The sequence below is a fragment of the Ciconia boyciana genome, chromosome 5 (genome assembly GCF_034638445.1).
Source record: "Ciconia boyciana chromosome 5, ASM3463844v1, whole genome shotgun sequence".
In the NCBI taxonomy this organism is placed as follows: Eukaryota; Metazoa; Chordata; class Aves; order Ciconiiformes; family Ciconiidae; genus Ciconia; species Ciconia boyciana.
The window spans coordinates 70,263,695-70,284,583 of NC_132938.1; the positions used below are offsets into that span (position 1 = coordinate 70,263,695).

The 20,889-nt window shown below is 40.0% G+C and overlaps 1 protein-coding gene across 3 annotated transcripts in view; it reads left to right on the top strand.

Moving 5' to 3' along the window:
• The first annotated feature begins 215 nt into the window (after positions 1–215).
• INPP4B (inositol polyphosphate-4-phosphatase type II B) overlaps positions 216–20,889 on the top strand; it is a 370,109-nt gene continuing 349,435 nt past the window's right edge. Inside the window, exon 1 of one of the 3 annotated variants that reach the window (XM_072862441.1) lies at positions 216–684. Coding sequence is in view for 1 of the 3 variants with exons in the window: in XM_072862437.1 (XP_072718538.1) it covers positions 15,629–15,674 (46 nt within the window). In the remaining 2 variants the exon portion in view is untranslated. Of the gene's footprint in view, positions 685–15,586; positions 15,714–20,889 lie in introns of those variants that run through there. The other 2 variants (XM_072862442.1, XM_072862437.1) reach the window with 2 other exon arrangements.

Genomic DNA, 20,889 nt, shown 5'->3' on the forward strand with positions numbered 1-20,889 from the left:
CGTGTCGGCCCGGGCCCAGCGCCGGCGCCGGCCTCCCCGGGAGGGACCCCAGCCTCGTCCGACCGTCCCCTCGGGCCGGGCGGGCTCCCGCCGCCGCCTCTCAGCCCCCGGCACTCGGCAGGGGCGGCCGCGGAGGCCGGGCTCCCTCTGGGCGGCAGGAGGTGAATGGCAAGCGGCGGCTTCTCCCTCCCACACCCCAGTGTCGGTCTCGCCTCCTCCAGCAGCAGCAGCAGCGGGTCACCTCTGCGCGGCTGAGCCGTGCCGCGCCGCGCTGCCTGCCGGCCGCAGGGCTGCGAGAGAGGCGGAGGCAGCTGGCGCCTCTCCTCGCCGCCGCGGGCTCAGGGACGCTACCTGCGGGGCCGCCGCCGAGGCGGGCAGCCGCCGCCGGGCTGCGGTGACATTGGGAGGAGACTCGTCCGAGGGCGGCGCCGGGGGCAGGAGCGCCCGTGCCCGCGGCTAGCGCCAGCCGCAACTCGCCCTCCCTGGGGCGGCGAGCCAGGCTCGGCTCCGGCTGCCCGGCGCGGCTACCGGAGCGCTCAGCTCTTCATTTCCTCTCGCCGTCGCGCTGCTGGAGGCTCCGGACTATAAATAGCAGGCTCGCCAGCCGCCGAGCGACACACGCACGCACCGGAGGAAAGTGCCGCGCCGGTCGCCCCGCCGGGCGGGCGCCCAGCTGCCAGCCAGGTACCCGCCGCTCGGGGCACGCGGGGGAGGGCGAGGCGCGGGGGCTCGTTCCGCTGGCGAGGGTTCTGTTTCCTTGTCTCCCCGCTGGCTCCGGCGCGTCAGGAGAGATTAAAAGCTGGGAGTCGGTTCCGCCAAAGTCCCTCCCTTTTATTCCCTTTCCAAGTTTCTTAAGCTTACAGCCCGCAAGGCGTGCGCAGCCCGGGCAGAAGGCGAAGGCACTCTCGTCAGGGGCCGCCGCAGCCCGGCGAGCGGCCTCGGCGGGCGGCGATCCGGCCGGGCGTGCGCTGAGGGCGGCTGTCCCTCTCCCGCCTCTGGGGCGGGCGCCGCGCCTCCTTAGGGCCGGGGCTGAGGGAAGGGAGGCGGCCCGGCCGCCCCAGGGACGCCCGGCCGGCCCGCCGCCGCTCTCCGGGGATCACCGGCGGCGCGGAGGGACCCGGGCTGCAGGGGCAACTTCCAGCTCAGGCCCGCCGGGGATTTCTCCTACTTTCTCCCGGCGGCGGCGGCGTTGCCTGCCGGGGAGCCTCGGTGCCGCCGTGGCCGCGGCGCGGTGCCTGGCCGCCCCCCGCGCAGCTGCAGCCGTGCTCCCTCTGAAGAGGCTTGAGGGGGGCTTGGGGGCCTTATTTGCAGCGGTTTTCTGTCATGTTTGAAAGTTGGGGGTACTTGGCCGGTGAGGCGGGTAGCAGGCTCCGTAGGTGCCGCTAAGGGGTTAATTTGGTAGAGTAATTGAGCTACAGGGTACCCATCCCCATCTTGCAAATAAGAGCGTCTGCTGAAATGTGATGGAAACCACAGGAAAGGTATTACATATAGGTAAGTTGAGCAGAGTTGTAACTTGAAATCGAATCAGCCAGATACAATGGGGGGATGGGGGATGATACTTAATTTCTGAACTGTGATCGAGTGGAGCTCTATTTTCTTTTCCCCAAAATGACATACAGATTTTGAAGCATGGACGGCAGAGCTTGTGCTATTCGCTTGCCTGGTCCCCAAAGCTAACCCGGTGCCTTATCTGAAATAAAAATAACAGGATGAAGTCTTTGTGGAGCTATGTTTTCATCTGTTGTGTAATTATGTTGCCATTTCTCTTCCCTGCCAGAAGAAATTTACTTGTTTATTTGCCCATTAATGATGTGTTAAAATAGATATACTAAAACCAGACCATATATATGCCATTTAAATCTGGCTTTGAGGCTAATTTTCAGTCTTCACTGGTTTACAGGCACCCTCTATCTATATTTAAAAGATGTCTACATAGCAAGAATGGTGTTGGAAAATGTCTGTTTCTCGGTCTGTATCAAAGCAAGAGTTTATGTAAATAATTGGTTACTAACAAAACTTCTTATATTCAGATAAGTATTTACAAGTGTGATAGCAGCCTTTGAAAAGGCAGTGTTCCAGTAATTTGATTTTTTTTTTAATGTTATTTTTATTTTACTTGATTAAATTTGAACTAGCTTTAAAGCCCTGCGGTATCTTAGGGTTTTTTTTGTCCTGTGAACCTGTATATTGGATGGGGTTTGTGCATGTAAGTCCTCATTACTGTAACTATCCATGCAGGACTGAATGCTATTTACTTCACACATTCTGATAATTCCACTAAAATTAAGATACAAGTCACAAGATTAATATGAGCAGAAATTAGTCCTGTGAGATTTTTACAGCCCTGATGACATTAGTGGGAGCATGTGGCAGTGTTATTACTTCAGAGCCCTACCTATTTTTGCTTTTTTTCCTGTTTTCTGACAGACTTTGTACAGTGCTCAATATAAGATTAAATCTTTCTTTAAAATACAGCTTTTCTTTTACTGGCTCTCTTGGACTACCTAAAGCTTCAAGTTCCAGTTCTCCATGGGTTCCTCAAACCTTGCAGGTGCTGCTCATCTCTCTTTTGTTCTGGTTTCTCTGGAGAGACTTATCCATAAGCCTGCCTTAGTTCTTTTTGATCAAAGAATTCTGTCTTCCTCAGGCTGAACTGTATATCAAGGTGTATCAGTTTGAGAAGGTGTATCCAGGTGTCTCCTACAGATCCTCCTTTATGACCGTCTCCTTATCTTCTGATCTGACCTGAAGATTCCACAACATTAGGTGAAGGTTTTGTGAATCAAAATGCATGATTAATACTGTGCTTGGTACCTGGAAGCCTACTGTACTGCAAGAAGACAAAAAACAACCCCACCAAACCCAACAAAAAAAACCAGGAGTAGAAGATCTGCCTGGAGCATCGAAGTCAGCCTGTGGAAGACAGCGCTGCTAGTTGACAGTAAAGAGCGGAGGCTGCGAGATAGTCTGCAGGCGAAGTAATTGTTCAAATAGGCCGAGGCCTAAATTCACTATGAATTTTGAGGAAAAGTAGTGGGATTGATATGTCTGCTGAATTATTTAGCTTGTTATGGATATATATTTTTAGCATATGACATCTGCAGAAAAATATGAAAACAATACTTTTTGGATTTATGTAACATTTATAGGAGAAAGTAAGATAGTTTGCTAAGAGAGACTAACTGAAAGGCGAACGATTACTCCCAACACTAATGTTTCTTCAAAATTTATGATAATTTGAGCTAGCATTCTTAAACACTTGAGCAGTTACCTACGTTTCTCTCCCTATTTCATATTTTCATAACCTTTCCTGTATGCCAAATGCTCTGACTGATGGAAATTTTTAGGAAGGGCTAGTTTTGTTTGGCTTATTAAATCTTTTGTATTACATTAATATTTTATTGTTACCATTTGACGAATGGTGAATGTTATTTATCACACTTTTGAGGAAGAATTCCTTCTTCCAAAGTGATCTGGACTGATACAAATCAAATTCTATGAAATGCCTTTCCTTGGCTTTTTAAAATAACTTGGAAATCTAACTTCACATGTCAAAATGTGGGGTGGACGGAAGGCTGAAATGTTGTTTGGGGAGTCTTGGCAGTCCTGGCTTCACCAAGCCTTCTGTCTTGCCTCCTACTTACCCTGGGTTTAGGAGCCCTCCCCACACTTCCTGATTTCACCTACAAACCTGGCGGTCTTGCTACCATTTTGTCCCAAATTCTCCATCTTGTTCTTTGGGAGCAGTCACAGTTGATTTTGCTCTTGCAGCCCTTAAGAATTTTTTTTTTTTTTTTTTTAAAAGGAATGCCTAATTCTTCCTTAACTCTGCCAGACAAGGATCTGGTCAGTTAGCTTATCAGGCTCTCCTGTCATGGATTGTTGATCTGTTACAGAAAACCTGAGACAAACCTTGAAAGGCCGGCTGGATTGCACAAGGTTTGAGTGCGGTGCTGGACTTTAGCTCATAGATGTCTTCATAGTGATAGAGGATTTTAATTACAAAGACTTGCTCGTCTTGATACAAAATCCACACCGGCAATTCTAAAAAGGAGTTGAGGTTTGTGAATTTCAGTTTCCTGCTCTTTGGAATACTATGTTAACTGCTTGCCAGCTGAATACTAAGAAGAGAAAAAACTGTAAATTAATGATGGAGGACTCTTTAGTTTATTTTCCCCCTAATCTGCAAAGGTAGATTCAGTTAATTTGTCCAGGTCAGTAGCAGATCATTCCAGGGAAGAGGTTTTTTCCCATTTCTTCTGTCATCATAAGTTAACTAAAGATGGGCAGAATCTCAAATATCAAATCAGATTTATACAATGCATTCTACTATGAAAATTGCTGTTAGGAGACAGCATATGTTGTCTGTCTTCCAAGTCTTGTGTACCTTTTTGGCAAGGTATACTGAGATAACATACTGAAAAGTGAAGTCGGCATCTTACGCTGTACATGGTACATTTATTAATTTGTCTTTTAAGAGGGAGTGAATAGAACAAATTGTATTAGCTTACTCTGTAGGTCTTTCAAGTTTACAATGATCAAGTTTGCTTATATGTTTCAGCAGTGGGTTTTAAATTGTTTGATGTCAGTATCTTTAGTGGGACTATTTAAAAATATAGAATTATTTCTGCTTCTAAGGTGTTTTAGATCCAAGTTCTGTAGAACTTACTACCCTTCTGAGACCAGAAGAGACTGGGCAGGGCAGTTCTTGTGTTTACAGTAGTGTCAACTCTGTAGCTGCACAAAGAGTTTTAATATTGATTTCCCTAGGTTCGGATGCCAATAGGCTTTTTGCCTCAGCCTGACAAACTAAGCCTCTTCTTCCCGTTTGTCAGTGAATTTGCCCCATAGGTTTCTTTAGATTGTTTTTAATGTTGAAGAAGACTCTAATGAAAATACGGAAGACAACAGAACCTAAAGGTGCTTACCTGACATAGTACGGTGTCAGAGTTGTTAAATGTGATGCTGTTTATCAAGTTCATTTCTTTGGCAGGCTGACTTTGTGCTCTGTTACTATGTGCCATGGCATTAAAAATTAAATCCATCTGTGGTTTTTTGGTGGATGTTTTTCGTTTTGTTGTATACCCTGTTTCTATGAAATTTCACCCTATGCTGTGACCTCAGTGAAAATTTATCCTGAATACAGTAGTAAAGTCAATGTGGGCTAAGTCTGTCTGGGGAGCATTTTCACTTAAACTTACCATATATACCTAACTATAACACTTCCATTTGTATCAATTTCTTTAATTCTGTTAGTTGTACACTTGTCAATAGGAGTTTCTTGCTTGCTGTGAAAACACTAATTTGGCAAATAGAGTGAAATCTCTTAATATGAGGCACTAGACTCTGTTTTTTTAATTATAATTGTAAGAGGTGGATGTGTAATGGACAATTAAGAGGGAGAAAGTCTTGTGGGAAATAAGCTTTTATTGTATTTTGACAGTTTTTCATGTGCTATCAGGTTTTTGTATTGTTTGCTTATTTATAAACTGTGATCTTAGCATATTGTAGCAATGCTAGTAAGATGCGCTGAACCTAGGGTGCATATTTCTATTACAAAAATGACTCAAAAACATTAAAATGGGTATAACAGTCTGGGCGGTAAATGTGACAGTATCTTGTGTATTTACTGCTGTGCGAATGGAGCATTAAGCAGAACGCATCAACACTTTGGTATTGTACAGTGTTTCTATTACAGCAGTAACATCGGTGCTCTGCCTGGATCTTGTTTGCTTTGTGTATGTGTAAATGGCTAAAGAAAACAGGTATCAGTAGAACTAAGTTTTATAGGGTGAAATTACTTTCTCTGCTATAGTGATGTAATTTTGGAATAAATCTCTTCAATGGGTTATTCCAGTTTATACTGTAAATGAGAACAGAATTTACGCAGAGTAGGAGATACTGCATTTGACGTTCAGAATGTCAGTCTGCTATTTTTATAGTTTTAAAAATATACTTTCAATTGATGAGAAGATCTTTAATTTTTCAAATTAATAATCTGAAAGTTGGAGTGTATATGAAAAGTGCCTTTTTGCTCTAGCCAAGTAAGTGTGTGGGTTGGGTATTTTTTTTTTCCCCCCCTCCAAAAGGCAGCTGTAGAGCTACACTATATCTGGAATTTCTATGTTACTGTCTGTCATGACACACAATTCGTGTGGCTTTTGTAGAACGGCCACGTGGTATAGCCTTTCTGTGTTAGCTGGAAATGATAAAGATGGCAATGTTGCCTCTGTGGGGGAAGTTATCGTAAAGCAAACTTTTCTGCAGTCCTGCACAACAGCTCTTTCTGCAGGAGCAGTGTGATCAGGCTCATCAGGCGGTGATCCAGTGATTAAACCTTGGAATAAAGATAGAGGATGTAAATGATGAAGAAATACCTAGTTTAAAACAATACATTTAAGACAAAGCATTCTCAGTTTAGACCTGCTACTGAGAAATACTGTTTAATTTGATCTGTAGTTTACACACAAGCACAGATGCTTAACCTGCATTAATTAAATTTTCACTCGGTGAATCTACATTAAACATTTTTCCAAATGAATCTTATCTGATGATTGTTTAGCCACTGAGTTAAAAATATATGTATATCATTCTTAATTGTTGTATCTAGGAATTTTTTTTTTTGCTTTCCTACTGTCAGTGTCAGACAGCTTTAAGTTTTGGTATTTTGTTTCAGCTGGCTAGTGTAGTCTTTTCCTTCTAGGAACTGATAGTTTCCAAGTAACATAAATAAAAGTGGTGGCTGCTATTTTTATGGAAGTTTTTTTGGGTTTGGATACCTCAGGTGCTGATAGCTGGAAGCTTGGAACATAGGAATATAGCCTACACTAGATGGCAGTGTAAAATATGAAGAAACCTTAAAACATTTGGAATTCTTAAACTCAGTAGAAGCTGCCACACTTATGGCTTGGTTCATAGATAAGCATATTTTTACTGCGTGCACTCCTGTTAAGTATGAGGTCACTTATTTTTCATGATCTAAATTTGTCTTGAATTTACCTTGTTTGAGTAAGAGAATATGTTTGGGCAGTTATTGTAAGATAGCTGGCATACTGTAAATTCAGTCTACAGTTTAATCTTGGTTAGCTGGCTTACGTTTGCAGTTATTTATTGGTTAGGAAAACCACATGTATTTTTGAAAATGTTATTTGAGCTGTATATTTTAAAACTGTAGGACAAAAGCTATCAACTGATAAAACAATGATGGGCGAGACTTCATTTTAGTATTTTATAGCTGTATTATGTCCATTTATCATTTACGTAGGATGATCTGGTATGTATATGTTAGTTTTTTAAAATAAAATAAATTAAATTGTACATAATCTCCAGGGCAAATTACTGATGTCAAATTGCATGTACTGTTACAGTTTATTGATTTTTCCCTTACAGAAAGTGTCTATGTGTGCGAAGTGATGTGTATATATATAAAACCATTTGCTGTGATGTCTGTCTTTTTAAAAATGGTACGATGTGTGAGTCTCAAAACACCCAAACATATCTTAACATTGTTCGAGCATTGCAAGGAGGCTTCAGTGAGCATGGGAGCTAGGACAGTTGTTTGTGAGCAAAGTACATCCTTTGTTAGTACACCTTGGAGTGCTTTCAAAGTTTTCCTTTAGTTGTGTCTGATTATACAAAATTCTGATCAAGGTGGAGAGAATAACATTTACAAGAAACCTTTAAATCGGTTTCTGTACTGTCAAGATGTGATAGCCTAGAGATAGATTTCCCTACTAAAGATAAAAAGCAAGAGGGATTAGAAGACCCAGCCTATAAAGGTTGTGTGCATAGTTGTTGAACTGCTTTGTTATATATTTGCAAGTGAAATTAGAAAGCAGTTTGATATAACACTGTGAAAGCTTTATGTTTTCATAAATTGGATTTTCTTTCTCTGACAAAAATGAAAAGCCTGGTCACAATATAGCTTCTTTGGAACTGCGTATTGGAAAAAGCAAAGCTATCCACATGCTCGGATTATTAAATGTACTCGGGCTGTCAAAATATATATGTAAATATATGTAGTACTTTGCACTGAAATTGATCAGTATTCAACCTGGTGGTAAATTAGGAAGACTGTACATGCTTAAGATACGTCATGACATGCTAAATATGTTTGAGGAAAGAATATTGTACAAAATCCCAACTTCTGATAATGACTCCTTGGAAGTAGAAGACAGAAAAGTACTATAAAATAGTAGGAGTGTTTAGTGAGGAAATAACACTTCCCTTTCCTTGCTTTTCTGCTACTACTATAATGCTTTTCATAGAAGAAAATGTTAGGTACCATTGATACCTGTAATATCAGTATTTTGAAGATGATGTCAAAGATTTACCAGCAGAAAATGTAGATGTTCCAATAAACCTATGCTTGGAGACATACTGCATGTGTGTATATGGATCTTTGTGGGACGCAGTGAGTACTGTCCCTCTACGTTTATGTAGTCTTTTGAAAATTCAGCTTTAACTTTTATCATTCTTAGATTGCAGCAAAGGAAACCTTGTGTAAATTCTCCTTGGCAGCTCAGAATCTTAGTTGTTGCTTGAACTCCAAGTGTAGACTGAGATAACATGTCTCAGTTTGGATCTTTTTGGTTTGGCACTTACAGATAACTTTGTTTGTTTGTTTGTTGTGTTTTGATTAGCATTCTTAATTGAATGGCAAACTGTGGTAGCCTTGCACGAAAGAAAAAGCATGTTAAACACCAGTTTATTCCCAAAAAAGGTTGTGGATGCCCATATTAATGTGAATAGGAGTTGTCCTACAATTTGCAGCTGAAGACTGATCTAAAGATGTGTGGGAACCTGACAGAGGAGATCCCTAACAAAAGCATACTGTGAGAAGTCACCAACTGACTCACAGGGTGAAAGGAATACAGACACTGAAGCAAGATTAAGTGGCAGTTTATTTTAGACCCGTATAAAAAGTATTCCAGAAATAAACTGTCTGATCTGGTGTCCAACGCTCTCACCCCCAACCATGATCATGGGGAAACTGAAATCTCTTTGCCCAGTTTGGTATTGTTTTTCGTAAAGGCTGAGGGGGCTTGATCTGTGCAGGTGTGATGGTATCAGTCCTATTTTCTTTTTTTTTTTTTTTCCTGTCTGTCTTTTTCCTTTTTTTTTTAACCCACCTCAACCTGGATGTCAGTCACCCAGTTTCCTAATAGTTTTGTTCTGGGCTTGCACTTGGCTATTGTTTGAGGTCCACCAGCTTGTTCTCTAAAACTTTACTCCTGAGAATGGGTCTCATGGCTGTGTAAGTGGTTGCGATGCTACTGAGGGTATCATGCCTGTGGCATGCCATGTGATCAAAGATGCATTAGACTACCAAAGTAACCCTCTAAGCTTACTGTTCTTGGTAGTATGATGTTACAAGAAAGGTAAAAACCTTCTATTTATTTTACTTTTTTGTGTGTGTAGGAGAAAATTCCCTGTTTCGGTTTCCACAGGTGGTTCAGTTGCAGATATAGCTTTTTTGTCGGTTACCTGTGGTTGTGGGTGCAAGTTGGAGGAATTACTGATACTGATCTTGGAAACAAGGTGATGAGTCCCAGATTAAGCAAAGCAAGCAGAGCCTCCGGAGCCCCTGGGAACAAGTCACTTCTTACCTGAGCAGTGAGGACAAAGGGAAGCTAACCCTTCTGGAGTCGTCCACTTATTTTTCTAGTACAGCCAAACCTTTCAGTCTTCTTCCAGGTGGTAGCGTTTGTTGGCTATCATATTTAAATAAATCTGATGTTCCACTAAGAAGCGTGCTACAATTGTTTCCATGTTATTATGAGAAGATACATTTATAATAATTATTTAAAATACCTAATTCAGCACTTGCTCAACTTGTTGAACAGCTTGCTAATGAGGTGTCCTAGAGTTATCTATGAATATTTATTAAGATTTATATCAACAAGAGAACACAGAAAAACTGTACGCTTTTTCCAAAGAAAAATGATGGTTACTCATTTTCAGTGCGCTGAAATTACCTTAACAATCAATTTTGGTATGTTACAATAGAATTACATGCTTGGGCATTTTGCCTGAAGCAGTGATCTATTTTTTTTTTTTTTTCTCCTCTGTCTGATCTAGTTCATCAAAACAACATAGTGCAGGTAAAGTGGAATTTTACCTGAGGTTTGTGGCTACCTTTTTGTAAATACAAAAATAATGAATAGCTTTGTCCTCATGAACTCTTCCAGTTGGGGAAAAAAACCAAACCAAAACACCCCAAAACATGTGCACCTTTTGTCTGTTTTAAATAAAATACTGATGAAGTCTAGCCCATGTCTGTGGGAATTTGTGTTCTTGTCAGATACTTCCTAAGTTCTGAAAAACATCAGCTTTGACAATCTATTTTTGTGTTCTGAAAGAGTGATGTCTCCCACTGTAGTTTGAAGGTTAAGATAGAAATATTTTTATGAAAATTGAATTATGAAGTGCAAGAATATTGAAAATATAGCAGAAGATAGATTTTTAAGCCATTTTAAAAGACAATACCAGCCCGTCAGTTATGACCCTAGTTTTTCATTTCTGTATTTGGAGCAGTGTTGCAGCTTTACATCCAGATGATTTGTTAGTTCTGCTGTAATAAATAATTCAAAAGACCTTTTGTTGTTTAGTCAGCAATGTCACGTATCTCTTGCCTTCTCTAAGTGATGGGAGCGGATTCTGACCCCATTTGCAGTGCTGTAAGTTTACTGAAGCTCAAGGAAGCACTCTAAGGTCTTGGCTTTGGGGTCTCGTTTTCTCAAAAACTTTTCTTAGCTTAATTTAAAAATTAACTTTTAAAAATTATTAGTAATGTAGCCCCTCTTGTGTTGATTCTGGAAATGCACAGAGGGGACAGGATAGTCAGAGAGACATAGAAGTGCTAGTATCTTGGAAGGAAGTATAGGTCCCATCTTGAAAACACTCATTGGGCTGAGGCTCAGACTCACATTTCTGTCAAATGTCCTGATACCTTGAACAGGCAAGGTAAGATGTGCCTCTGTTAGAATGGCAGTGAGAAACTGGAGGAAAGCTAGTGTCTGCAGAGCAGGGAACCTCTGGGGAGTCATAAAAACATCAGGGCTAGTAGCTATTTTCCTACCAAATGGGAAATGAAGGGGTATGCCATGAACAGTCTCAGTGTTGCAGCTTTCCTGAATCTTTAACAATGAAGTTAAGTCTTTGTGTGCTTGGCCACTTTCCCTCTTACCTCAAAGGTTGTCTTGTCCCTGTTTATGTTTAGAGGACTTCTGTGTATATGAGGAGATGATGACCTGGCTGTCTCCTTAATGTTCACATGTGAGACCGACTCCCTTTATGAGGCAGAAATGTGACAGGGTGCATTTGGGTCACAAAGAGCATCAGAACCTTCAGTGCCTTTAATTTGGATTTGTGAGTATCTGATGAAACATTTCTGTTTCTCTTTTACTGTTTATATTAGCCATGATAACATGCCCTGTTCTTTGTCTTTTGAGTTGTTCATACAACGCAAAGCACAGAAATCAGACTTTCCTATCTATTTCCTGGTTTCTTTTTTATTTTGCCTGCCTGGCATGATGTCCTGGCCTCGCAAGGTCTCTGATGCCTACTTTCTAGACACCCTATGGTAACCTTTTTCCCATCCAGAGGGACCTTGTCAGGCTTGAGAAAAGTAGGCCAATGTGAACCTTATGGAGTTCAAAAAAACCAAGTGCAAGGTCCTGCCCCTGAGTCAGGGCAGTCACCAATATCAGTACAGACTGGGTGATGGACTGATTGAGAGCAGCCCTGCTGAGAAGGACCTGGTGGATGAAAAATTAGAAATTAGCTAGGAATGTGCGCTTGCAGCCCAGAAAGCAGATTGTATTCTGGTCCACATAAAAAGAAGCATGGCCAGCAGGTCAAGGGAGATGATTCTCTCCCTCTGCTCTGCTCTGGTGAGACCTCACCTAGAGTACTGCATCCAGCTCTGGAGTTCTCAGCACAGGAAAAGCATGGACATGTTGGAGCAAGTCCAGAGGAGGGCCACGAAAATTATCAAAGGGCTGGAACACCTCTCCTCTAAAGAAAGGCTGAGAGAGTTGGGGTTGTTCAGCCTGGAGAAGGCTCCAGGGAGACCTTACTGTGGCCTTTCAATACTTACAAGAAGGGGGCTTATAACAGACAGAGAAAGACTTTTTACCAGGGCCTGTAGTGACAGGACAAGGGGTAATGGTTTTAAACTGAAAGAGGGTAGATTTAGATTGGACATAAGGAAGAAATTATTTACAGTGAGGGTAGTGAGACACTGGAACAGGTTGCCCAGAGAAGTTGTGTGGATGCCCCATCATTGGAAGTGTTCAAGGTCAGGTTGGACAGGACTTTGAGCAACCTGGTCTAGTGGAAGTTGTCCCTGCCCATGGCAGAGGGGTTGGAACTAGATGACCTTTAAAGGTCCCTTCCAACTCAAGCCATTTGGTAATTCAGTGATCAGGATTTGCCTTTCAAACTGTCCCATAGTGTTAGTCTTGGTGGTTATTTGGGAGATAAAAAGATTCGAGTTTGTTCTAATTTGTTCATAGTAACAAGTTTAGTTTGTTTCAATTCTCAATGAAGATGTAATTTAAGTTTTATATGTAGAACTACTGTTGGTCAAGCAGACCTTGAACTGAAGTAAATTCTATTCTCACATACTGTTAAGCAGTCGGTTTTTTGGTTTTTAATGAAAAGTGCATATAGTTATTTTTTGGAACTTAATGAGAAGTGTTCAGTATGCCCAGAAAACTTGTAAATGTAGTCTCTGATATACTACAGTTAACTTGTCCTCTTATTACAGTCAGCGATACTGGTCTTTACTCTTTCTTCATACATGGTTATCTTTCAGCTTATTTTATTTCTGTACAAATAGTGTTGTTCCCATTTTAGCCCAGTGAGGGATATTCATAGCTTTCAGACCTAGTTCTTATCATACCCAGACTACTAACAGAATCAGACAGTGTAAGGCAGGACCTAGTGTTGAGGTGGGAGATGCACGTAACTTGCCATGCTCTTCTCAGTAGAATTTTCTGCATCTGACAGATGATGCAACCAAACGAGTAAACAAAATTCAGATCTTGTAATATCTGTAGGTAGCAGTTTAATCTGTAAACTTAAAAGTAATCATATGTGAAGAAGAGGACACAAAGTGTAAGTTCATCAGATTGAATGGAGAAAGACAGATAATTGTTTTTGTTTGCTATACCATACAAAAAAAAAGAAAAGCCTTAAAAGAATTACCAGGCAAGGAAGAGATAATTAAACCATCAAACACAGGGAATTTCATGGCCATTGTGGGTAAACAACTCTGGCTGCTCCAGGCAAGGGACCAACTTAATTAAAAAAACAAAACAAACAAACAAAACAAAAAAACCAAAAACCCAACCTAATTTAGTTAACCCATTTATCAAATAAATATGTTGGAAAACCAGTAGTCTTTCTACAGCCATTAACACTTTGCCTATAAGTGCAACATTTTAGAAAGGGAACTTTCTAAACTTTCTTTGGCATTACTTTAAAAATGTACAAACAGCTTGGTGTGCAAAAGTGTTTTGTTTTTTTTTTTTTTTAATCCTAACTACCTGATACTTAATTCCTTTTTTTTCATCATAAAATATTTAATTTTCCTTTTCTAAATAAGGGGAAAGCGGAGATCTGTAGCAGGAATTGCATTTTCTTCTGTTTATTGGAAGATAAATACCTTATGACCTTTCTATTAGTATTTACTGTGTACTCCACAGGTATTAAAATACCTCTCAGTTGGTCTTGATGATACATCGCTAATTAAAGTTTGGTTTTTCTCACTTCTACCAATGAGTCTGATAAGGCTTTTTCTTTGAGGAAAAATGTATTTTATCTCATTTATGGATAATGGTAGTTTTAATGAGATATTGACTGTTAGAAAATACACTTAGGTATTTAAAAATTAAGGGAAACCAAAACTAACGCAAAGCTCTTTTGTATTGGTTTCTTTATCTAGTTACAGAAGCCAGCGGAGATTTTTAAAATCATTTTTTAATTGGGCTAGGAAAGAATGAATAGTGAGCAAGCCAACACATAGTCTGGAAAAGTATTAAAAAAAAAAAAAAGTGTTGGTCCATAGTGAAGATATAAATAACTTTACAATTGACAGAGTAAAGGCAGATAGACATTTGAGAATCCCAAAGTTAACTTATATTCGCATACCAGAGAATCACATGGAAAATGCATTGTTGTTCAAGAAGCATTACATAAGCTGCAGCGCCGTGCTGGAGTGGGGCTTGAATTTAGACAACTGTGAAGTCAACAATTTTGTAGCTTGAAAAAGCCCTGGTTTGTACTCCATGTGATTTGGAATCAATGGCTCATCAATATTGGGCAATGTGAGACAGAAAAGACTGATTACTTTTTGAAGGGAGGACCTGTGGAGAGTTTTTTTTAATCTACAGTACAAAAATCTGAGAATATTTTTTGCCACGTTTCCCCTCGGTTACTGTGTTGAGAGAGACTTCTGCTCCCAAAGGTGAAAGTGTTACAAAATTAGCGTGAATCCGGTTTTTTCTACTAACTCCTGTGGTATCTGTTCTCCTCAAAACTCCACTGGGAATAGGAGCTTTAATCAGCAGAGAAGTTAACCTGGACAGCATTACTATGATTTTTATTCCACAGTTTATCTAGGGATTTGGCTAAGGGATTCATAATGGCCCGTTAAGTATCTGTCATCCCTGTCCTTACCAGTCTGCGTGTCATAACCAGATAAAAAAATACTATATATGGTTGGGGTAATAGTATCAAGCCAGACATCCTCCTCCTGTAATTTACTATTCAAAATAAGTAAGGCTGAGGAATAAGAAGTGAGTGCATGAGAGCATCAATTGGGAAATTTGCTGCTCTTGTGTTTTTTAAGGGCAGGAAAGAAGATTAGGGAGAAGAAGCAGGTGAGATCTTGAAGCTCTGTATACAGAGTATAGTCTCAGTAGGTATGATTCCGGGTCCAGGAGTTTAACATTTTCAAAATATTCAAAGAAATTAATAGATAAAATATTAAAAATAAGGTTTTGGTCTGGCCAGTTATCACTTGTCTCCGAGTGAGCTTGAGCAGTACATCATCTGTGCAATCAAGCAAACGCTGTTTGCACTAGGTTGTGCAGCTTATGGTGCTGTGGATGCCATCTTGGCCTGCAAGCCTCATCTCGTCTATTATTGCACCACTGGGGCTACAGCATTACCCGCTGAACGTACTCATTAGCACATGGGAAGGGTATGGAAATGGTAATGGCTGGATTGCCGAGGGAAGCACTCAATTGCTCAAGTAAAGATGAGTGTTTGTGTGAGCTCGAGGCTGGACTGTAACTAGAGCTGCCAAATCTAAAACTTTAAAATCACCATTAGCCTAAGCATTCAGAATGAATCAATGTAATGCTTTCAGCCTTCAGTTTGAAATAACACTTTTACTCGTACGTGGTTTCCTAAATTGTTGCAGAATATGTGATGTGGTATTTGCAAATAGCAGCATTACTTCATAAATTACTGGCATTCTTACTGGTCTATGTAGATGCATTAGTCACTGACTGTTTTACTGTAGTTGGGGAAAAAGCTAGAACTGAGCGCTTATGTATAAATGAACATATATAAAGCTCAGTGCCAGAAGGGCAGCAAGGGAGAAAACGTAGGCATGCCAGAGGTACCTGTGAAACCAAAAGGAAGAAATCAGCATTCTCGTACGAAGCTTCTGCTGCTGTGCTTACACTAAATTAACAGTATGTAACAAGTTTTCCTGTTGTGTCTAGTTGTACTAATGCCTTGTGCCTCTCTGACTGAATTTTGGAAATGTGTTGAGTCAGTGTGTGTGCATGTGCCTCTTCTAGCTCCGTGGGGCAGTGATTCTTGATAGTAGCAACTAGATTCAACTTCAAATTCATATTATTACAGGGCATAGTTATCTAACATTTTTTGCAAGTACTTTTCCAATCTTACTTTTAGTTGTGGATTTCATATTTAAAATGTGAGGATTCTTAATGTTAAGAGTAATATTAAGGAACATTAATATTTAATCTGGTGTCATAAGAAATAGCTTACGGTCATTTTTGCAGATGAGATAGGTGAGGTATTTCTCATAGTTCCCTTGGAATTTTGGTGCTTATTAATCATTCTTTGCTTAAGGGATAAGGCCTAAAATCTTCCTTTGTATTCGTCTGCCAGAAGTTAGATTACATTGGAACTAAATAAACACTAAATTGGAAGGAATTTAGATTAAGATCCATATTTGTAGATTTTTTAATACCTTAATCCTGAAAAACAAAGCTGAAACTTCTCATCTTTGCCAGCACTACAGTAAACTCTGGGTTGGCACAGTTCATACTTCTGTGCTGGTCTGTCCCTGGCACTTGATATTTTACAGCTCTATTCTTCATTCACGGAAGTGCATAAGTAGAAGTAGGACGTAGTGGAAATGTTGTCTCCTTAGATGTATGCTCGTAAGAATTTCACTCTGCAGGGCAGTTTGCTGGTCAAAGTTGATGACTTAACTGGAACAGAAGGTTTGGATCAGAACAAGAAATTAACCTCGATTAAGGTCTTCAGTTTTAAATCTGCATCCTTATTAAAAACGCAACACATTGGTGGCTTTCTTAAAAGGCTTGCTGTGAGTTATGGTTTGAATATCTTTTTTGAAGAATTTTTTGCAAGATTTCTTCTGGTTCCCCTGTGCCTCTGCCCCCCAAGGTGCAGGGGCACTTTTGTCTGTGCTCTTAGCTGCTTACCAGCCCAGTTTCCTATTCTTCAGCTTAGTTGTAACACAATATCGTTAAGGATTATTTAATGATCTGGTTAGAACTATGTATTGCCATATACTGAAATGATATATTCAACATTTCTTCTCTTTGTTCTTTGTGTCTTTAAAAGTGGTAGTTTTCTGTCTTAATCGAAAATGTAAAGTTATTCTTCACACTGAATGCAGGAGGTTTAATTCTTTTCAACACAAAAGTATAGAGTTTCTGGCTGGAAAAGGTCCTTTTTTTTTGTTAATGGAATACATAAAACTGTTTAAGCACATTTTAGGTACAGCCTTGTAGAAAATTTCTGCCTCTATATGGAAAAAAATTGCCACATTTATCTGGGAAAGATTTGGGAATAGAGTGGTTTTTCTAGAGAAAGCTTATGTTGGAAATGGTGGAAATCTAGCTTTGTGGGAAGAAAGACTAGGTAGGTCCTTTAATGAGGGCCAGGGATAATTGAAGTAGGAGGTAGGTATGAAGGGTCAGGATGAGAATATTTTAGTAAGGATGAAAAGGATGGGCACTGATGGCCTGGAGAGCTGGAGGTGAAGTGACAGTCCCTTTGTTCATTTTGCTGTCTTCGTTGTTTTGTTCCTGAGTTTTGAGGCTGTTTTCCTGAAAAATTCTAATTCAGTGATGAGAAAAAGAAGATGAAAGTTTGAAGTGTAGTTGTGTGTGTTGTTTTTAGACTAAGAAAATCAAATTAAAAGTAACAAAGTTTATCTAAACTGTCTCATTATAAGTCTTGTCTCCTGGTTTTGGTGGTGATAGCAGGGCAGCTGCAAATAGGTTGATTGCACAAACCTTTGGGCAGTTTGAGAAACTCTTAGACCAGAAAAATGAGAAATGACAGAAATGCTGGGAGAACAAGGGAAAAGATGACATTTCTGTATTTCTCCTGATTTCTGCCTTTGTTTTTCTTTATAAAATTTTTAAGTGCAGCTTACTTCAGGGCATGACAGATAGCTGTTGTTTTTTTTTTTTTTTTCCTAAAGAAAAGCCCAAACAAAAACCCCTCTCAATTGCATGTCAGAAGTCATCCTTTGTTTTCAAATTACATTCCTATGCCTGTGTAGATATGACATTCAATTATAAACTATATTAAAATTTTAGAATGTTTTATTTTATCAATAAAATGCAATTTATTTTGTATCGTCTACAAATAAGTTTCCTCATGACTATCAAAAATCTTGTGCAGGCCATAATCAAAATGCTAATTAAAAAAAAAAAATCCAGTCACCCTTTTCCATTTAAGGAGAATGGGGAATGATTGTAATTTTTTGATCCAACACAGGAATAAGTAATCTTAATTAAGCAATCTTAATCTGTAAAACTAAGACTGATTTCTTATCCTACTGGGACAGGATGGCTTGTTACAGGGCACTTGGATAGTAGTAACGTTTAATGGTATACAATTTGTTAGATGGAGAGAAAGCTTTATTCTATGAGCAGATGAAAATTTGATCGTCAGAGACGATCAGAAGACTTGGAAATGTATGTCGTAGATAGGCATGAAAGAAAAGATAATCTAATGGTAGTCACTAACTTGCACTTTTTTTGCTAAAGTCAGTATCTCCTTAAATGAAGGTTAGTTGCCGTGTTTTCCCCCACTCTAGGTGGACCGTATTGGAAGGTGGACCATACTGGATCCACCTAGTCTGGGTCCAGTAATCCAGTGCCATGAGAAGGGGATAACAAGTTGTTATTCTTGTTTCTATAGTTTCTATAGTTTCTCTTCTTTTGTCACTTCTTACCACTGTCAGAAGAAGAAACACGGAAGAGCATGCAAAGCCTTTCCAGGTAGTATTGAGTTCCACCATATGAAATAAGAGTGATAGGAATATTCTGTAATCAGCTGATACAGGACAGCAGCATATTTATTGTACTGGATGACTTGTCACCCAATAAAGTCACCCATATCGAGTGCAGTGCTGAGTTGGAATCTGTACATAGCTGCCAGCAGCCGCTGGTGAACTGGTACTCTTCACTCCTTGAAGCATAATTTAGCAGACCCAAAAAAGGAAGGAGGCAGAATTGGTACCATGGGGTTGAGTCCCCTGATGACATAAAAAGAGGCAAATTATACTTTTCTGGGCCAATGATCTAGGGGTCAGAACTTACTGTTGTAGTTTTTTAACCACTTTTTACTGTGGTTTTCTTCCTTTAGTTTTAATATGCAAATTACCAGTCAAGTCTATTAATTGTTTTACCAGCATCCATGGAAATGAAATAAAATGGGAGAGAATGCAGCTGTCAGTGGGAGCTGTGCTCATTTAATGACTGTAAATTTGACCTCAAGCTGGGCCTCCTCTTATTCCCTTTCCTGTGGATAGGGATTTGATGGAATTATTTTGGTATGATAGCATTTCAAAATTTTGACATATATTTAAATAGATACAGACTGTGTGCTTGAATCTGTACTTAGCCTTTCACTTAACCTGAAGACTTACAAATGCAAACAAAATAAATGAACAAAGCACTCAGTAAAATCATCTTGAGTGATGCCTGCCATGTAAGAAAAACAGCAAACTGACTGCCAGAGAGTATCAGACCTAAAGGAGACAACCTCAGCTCTGGCCAGGTATGGCAAAGAGGTGTAGTACAACACGGTTACTGCAAAGTAGGTATTAGGAGGTAAGCTATCCTTTCTGTATTTTTGTATTTTAAATGCTCTGGTTTAGAGTAAATAGCATAAATGCTGCTAATATGTCTTAATATGTATGAAATGTCCTAGAACAATGTCCCCCACCTCGGATACATGGCAGCTGGTGACACAGCTGTCTTTTTGTGACAAGTCAGTCTGGCACTGCTGTAGGCACAGCAGGATTACTGAGAAACCTGAGATATGTTTTGTCTTCAGGGCTCTTTTTCTGTTAACTAAATAGATGTCCCAGCACTGATCATCATCTCTGGAGCGCAAGATCTGAAGTACAGTACTGGATTTTGGGACAGTGGAAGATTAAACTGTTACATTTCCCTCTTCAGGCTCAATTGGGATTGCTCTAATTTATGTCAGTTTTGAGCTGATGCCTCACAGTCTCTGTGCTGTTCGGATTAGTCCAAGCATAAGGTGCTTTGGGTAAATTGCTTCTCTCATGCTCAGATTGGCTTCCAGTACCTCTCTCCCTGGGGTGAAGGGGGATGTAGGACCATTTTGTTGCTGAGGAGATGAGGGTTTAGTTTACTACCAGCCACATTATGGCTTCTTTTAAGGATTAGCCCAGAATAGAGAAGTGAAATATTTAATTTAGATACTACTCCCTTCCTTTCCCCTTCTCTTCAAAATGGTTCCAAAGACTGCATCCAGATACTTGAACTATACATTGGTAGGTGTCAGTTTTTCTGTTGATGGATTTTTATTTGTTTATTTATCTTTACTATGTTCGGGTGAAATGCAGCAGCCATTTAACAGAACTAAGTAGCCACCATTAAGGACAAAAGGAAGAATAGTATCTATCTGAAACTGCATAGGAAATTCTAGGTTAATGCCCTTAGCAAAAGGCAAATCTTTGTTGCTCAGACTCTTAATGCCAGCTGTCATGTGTGTGTTCATCCCAGTGTCAGAGGGTGCTGTGCCACTATGAAACTATGAGGTTTTCACCTTTTTTTGAGGTGTAGGTACCCAGAAGCCCTTTCTGTCTTGGCACAGTGGTAAGTCCATGAAAGCTCTTAGACTGCTTGCATTGTGTGTATGTATTTTTTGATCTCCTTACTGCTGAGAATATGTAAGACACAATTCAATACACTCCCCAGAATTTGCTGCAGCAGTGGAAGAATACTTAACTCACAATTGTAGTTTTAATTATTTTTTCAAATGTAAGTGAAATTGTAGCTCACTTCAGCATGAATATTCTATTGAGAGAATGAATTTAACTAGGAAACGTTCTCAACATTAAACTTCCATTTTTTCTTTAGATGGAATTTTTTAAAAGAATTTGACTGTTTCTCCACAGTGGTTTTTGTGTTCTCTATCAATAATATTTAGATATAAGCTTTTTTTCTGAAGAAAATTTCAGCAAGTTGATAATTTGTTGCTTTCTGCTCCATTATCCATTCAGCTCAGCTTGATTTGTGTTGGTAGCAGCAGTGGAATGTAAGGAGCAGAAAAACAAATTGCTGGTTCTGCATGTCTCCTGACCAGAAGTGTTTGTTAGTTAGC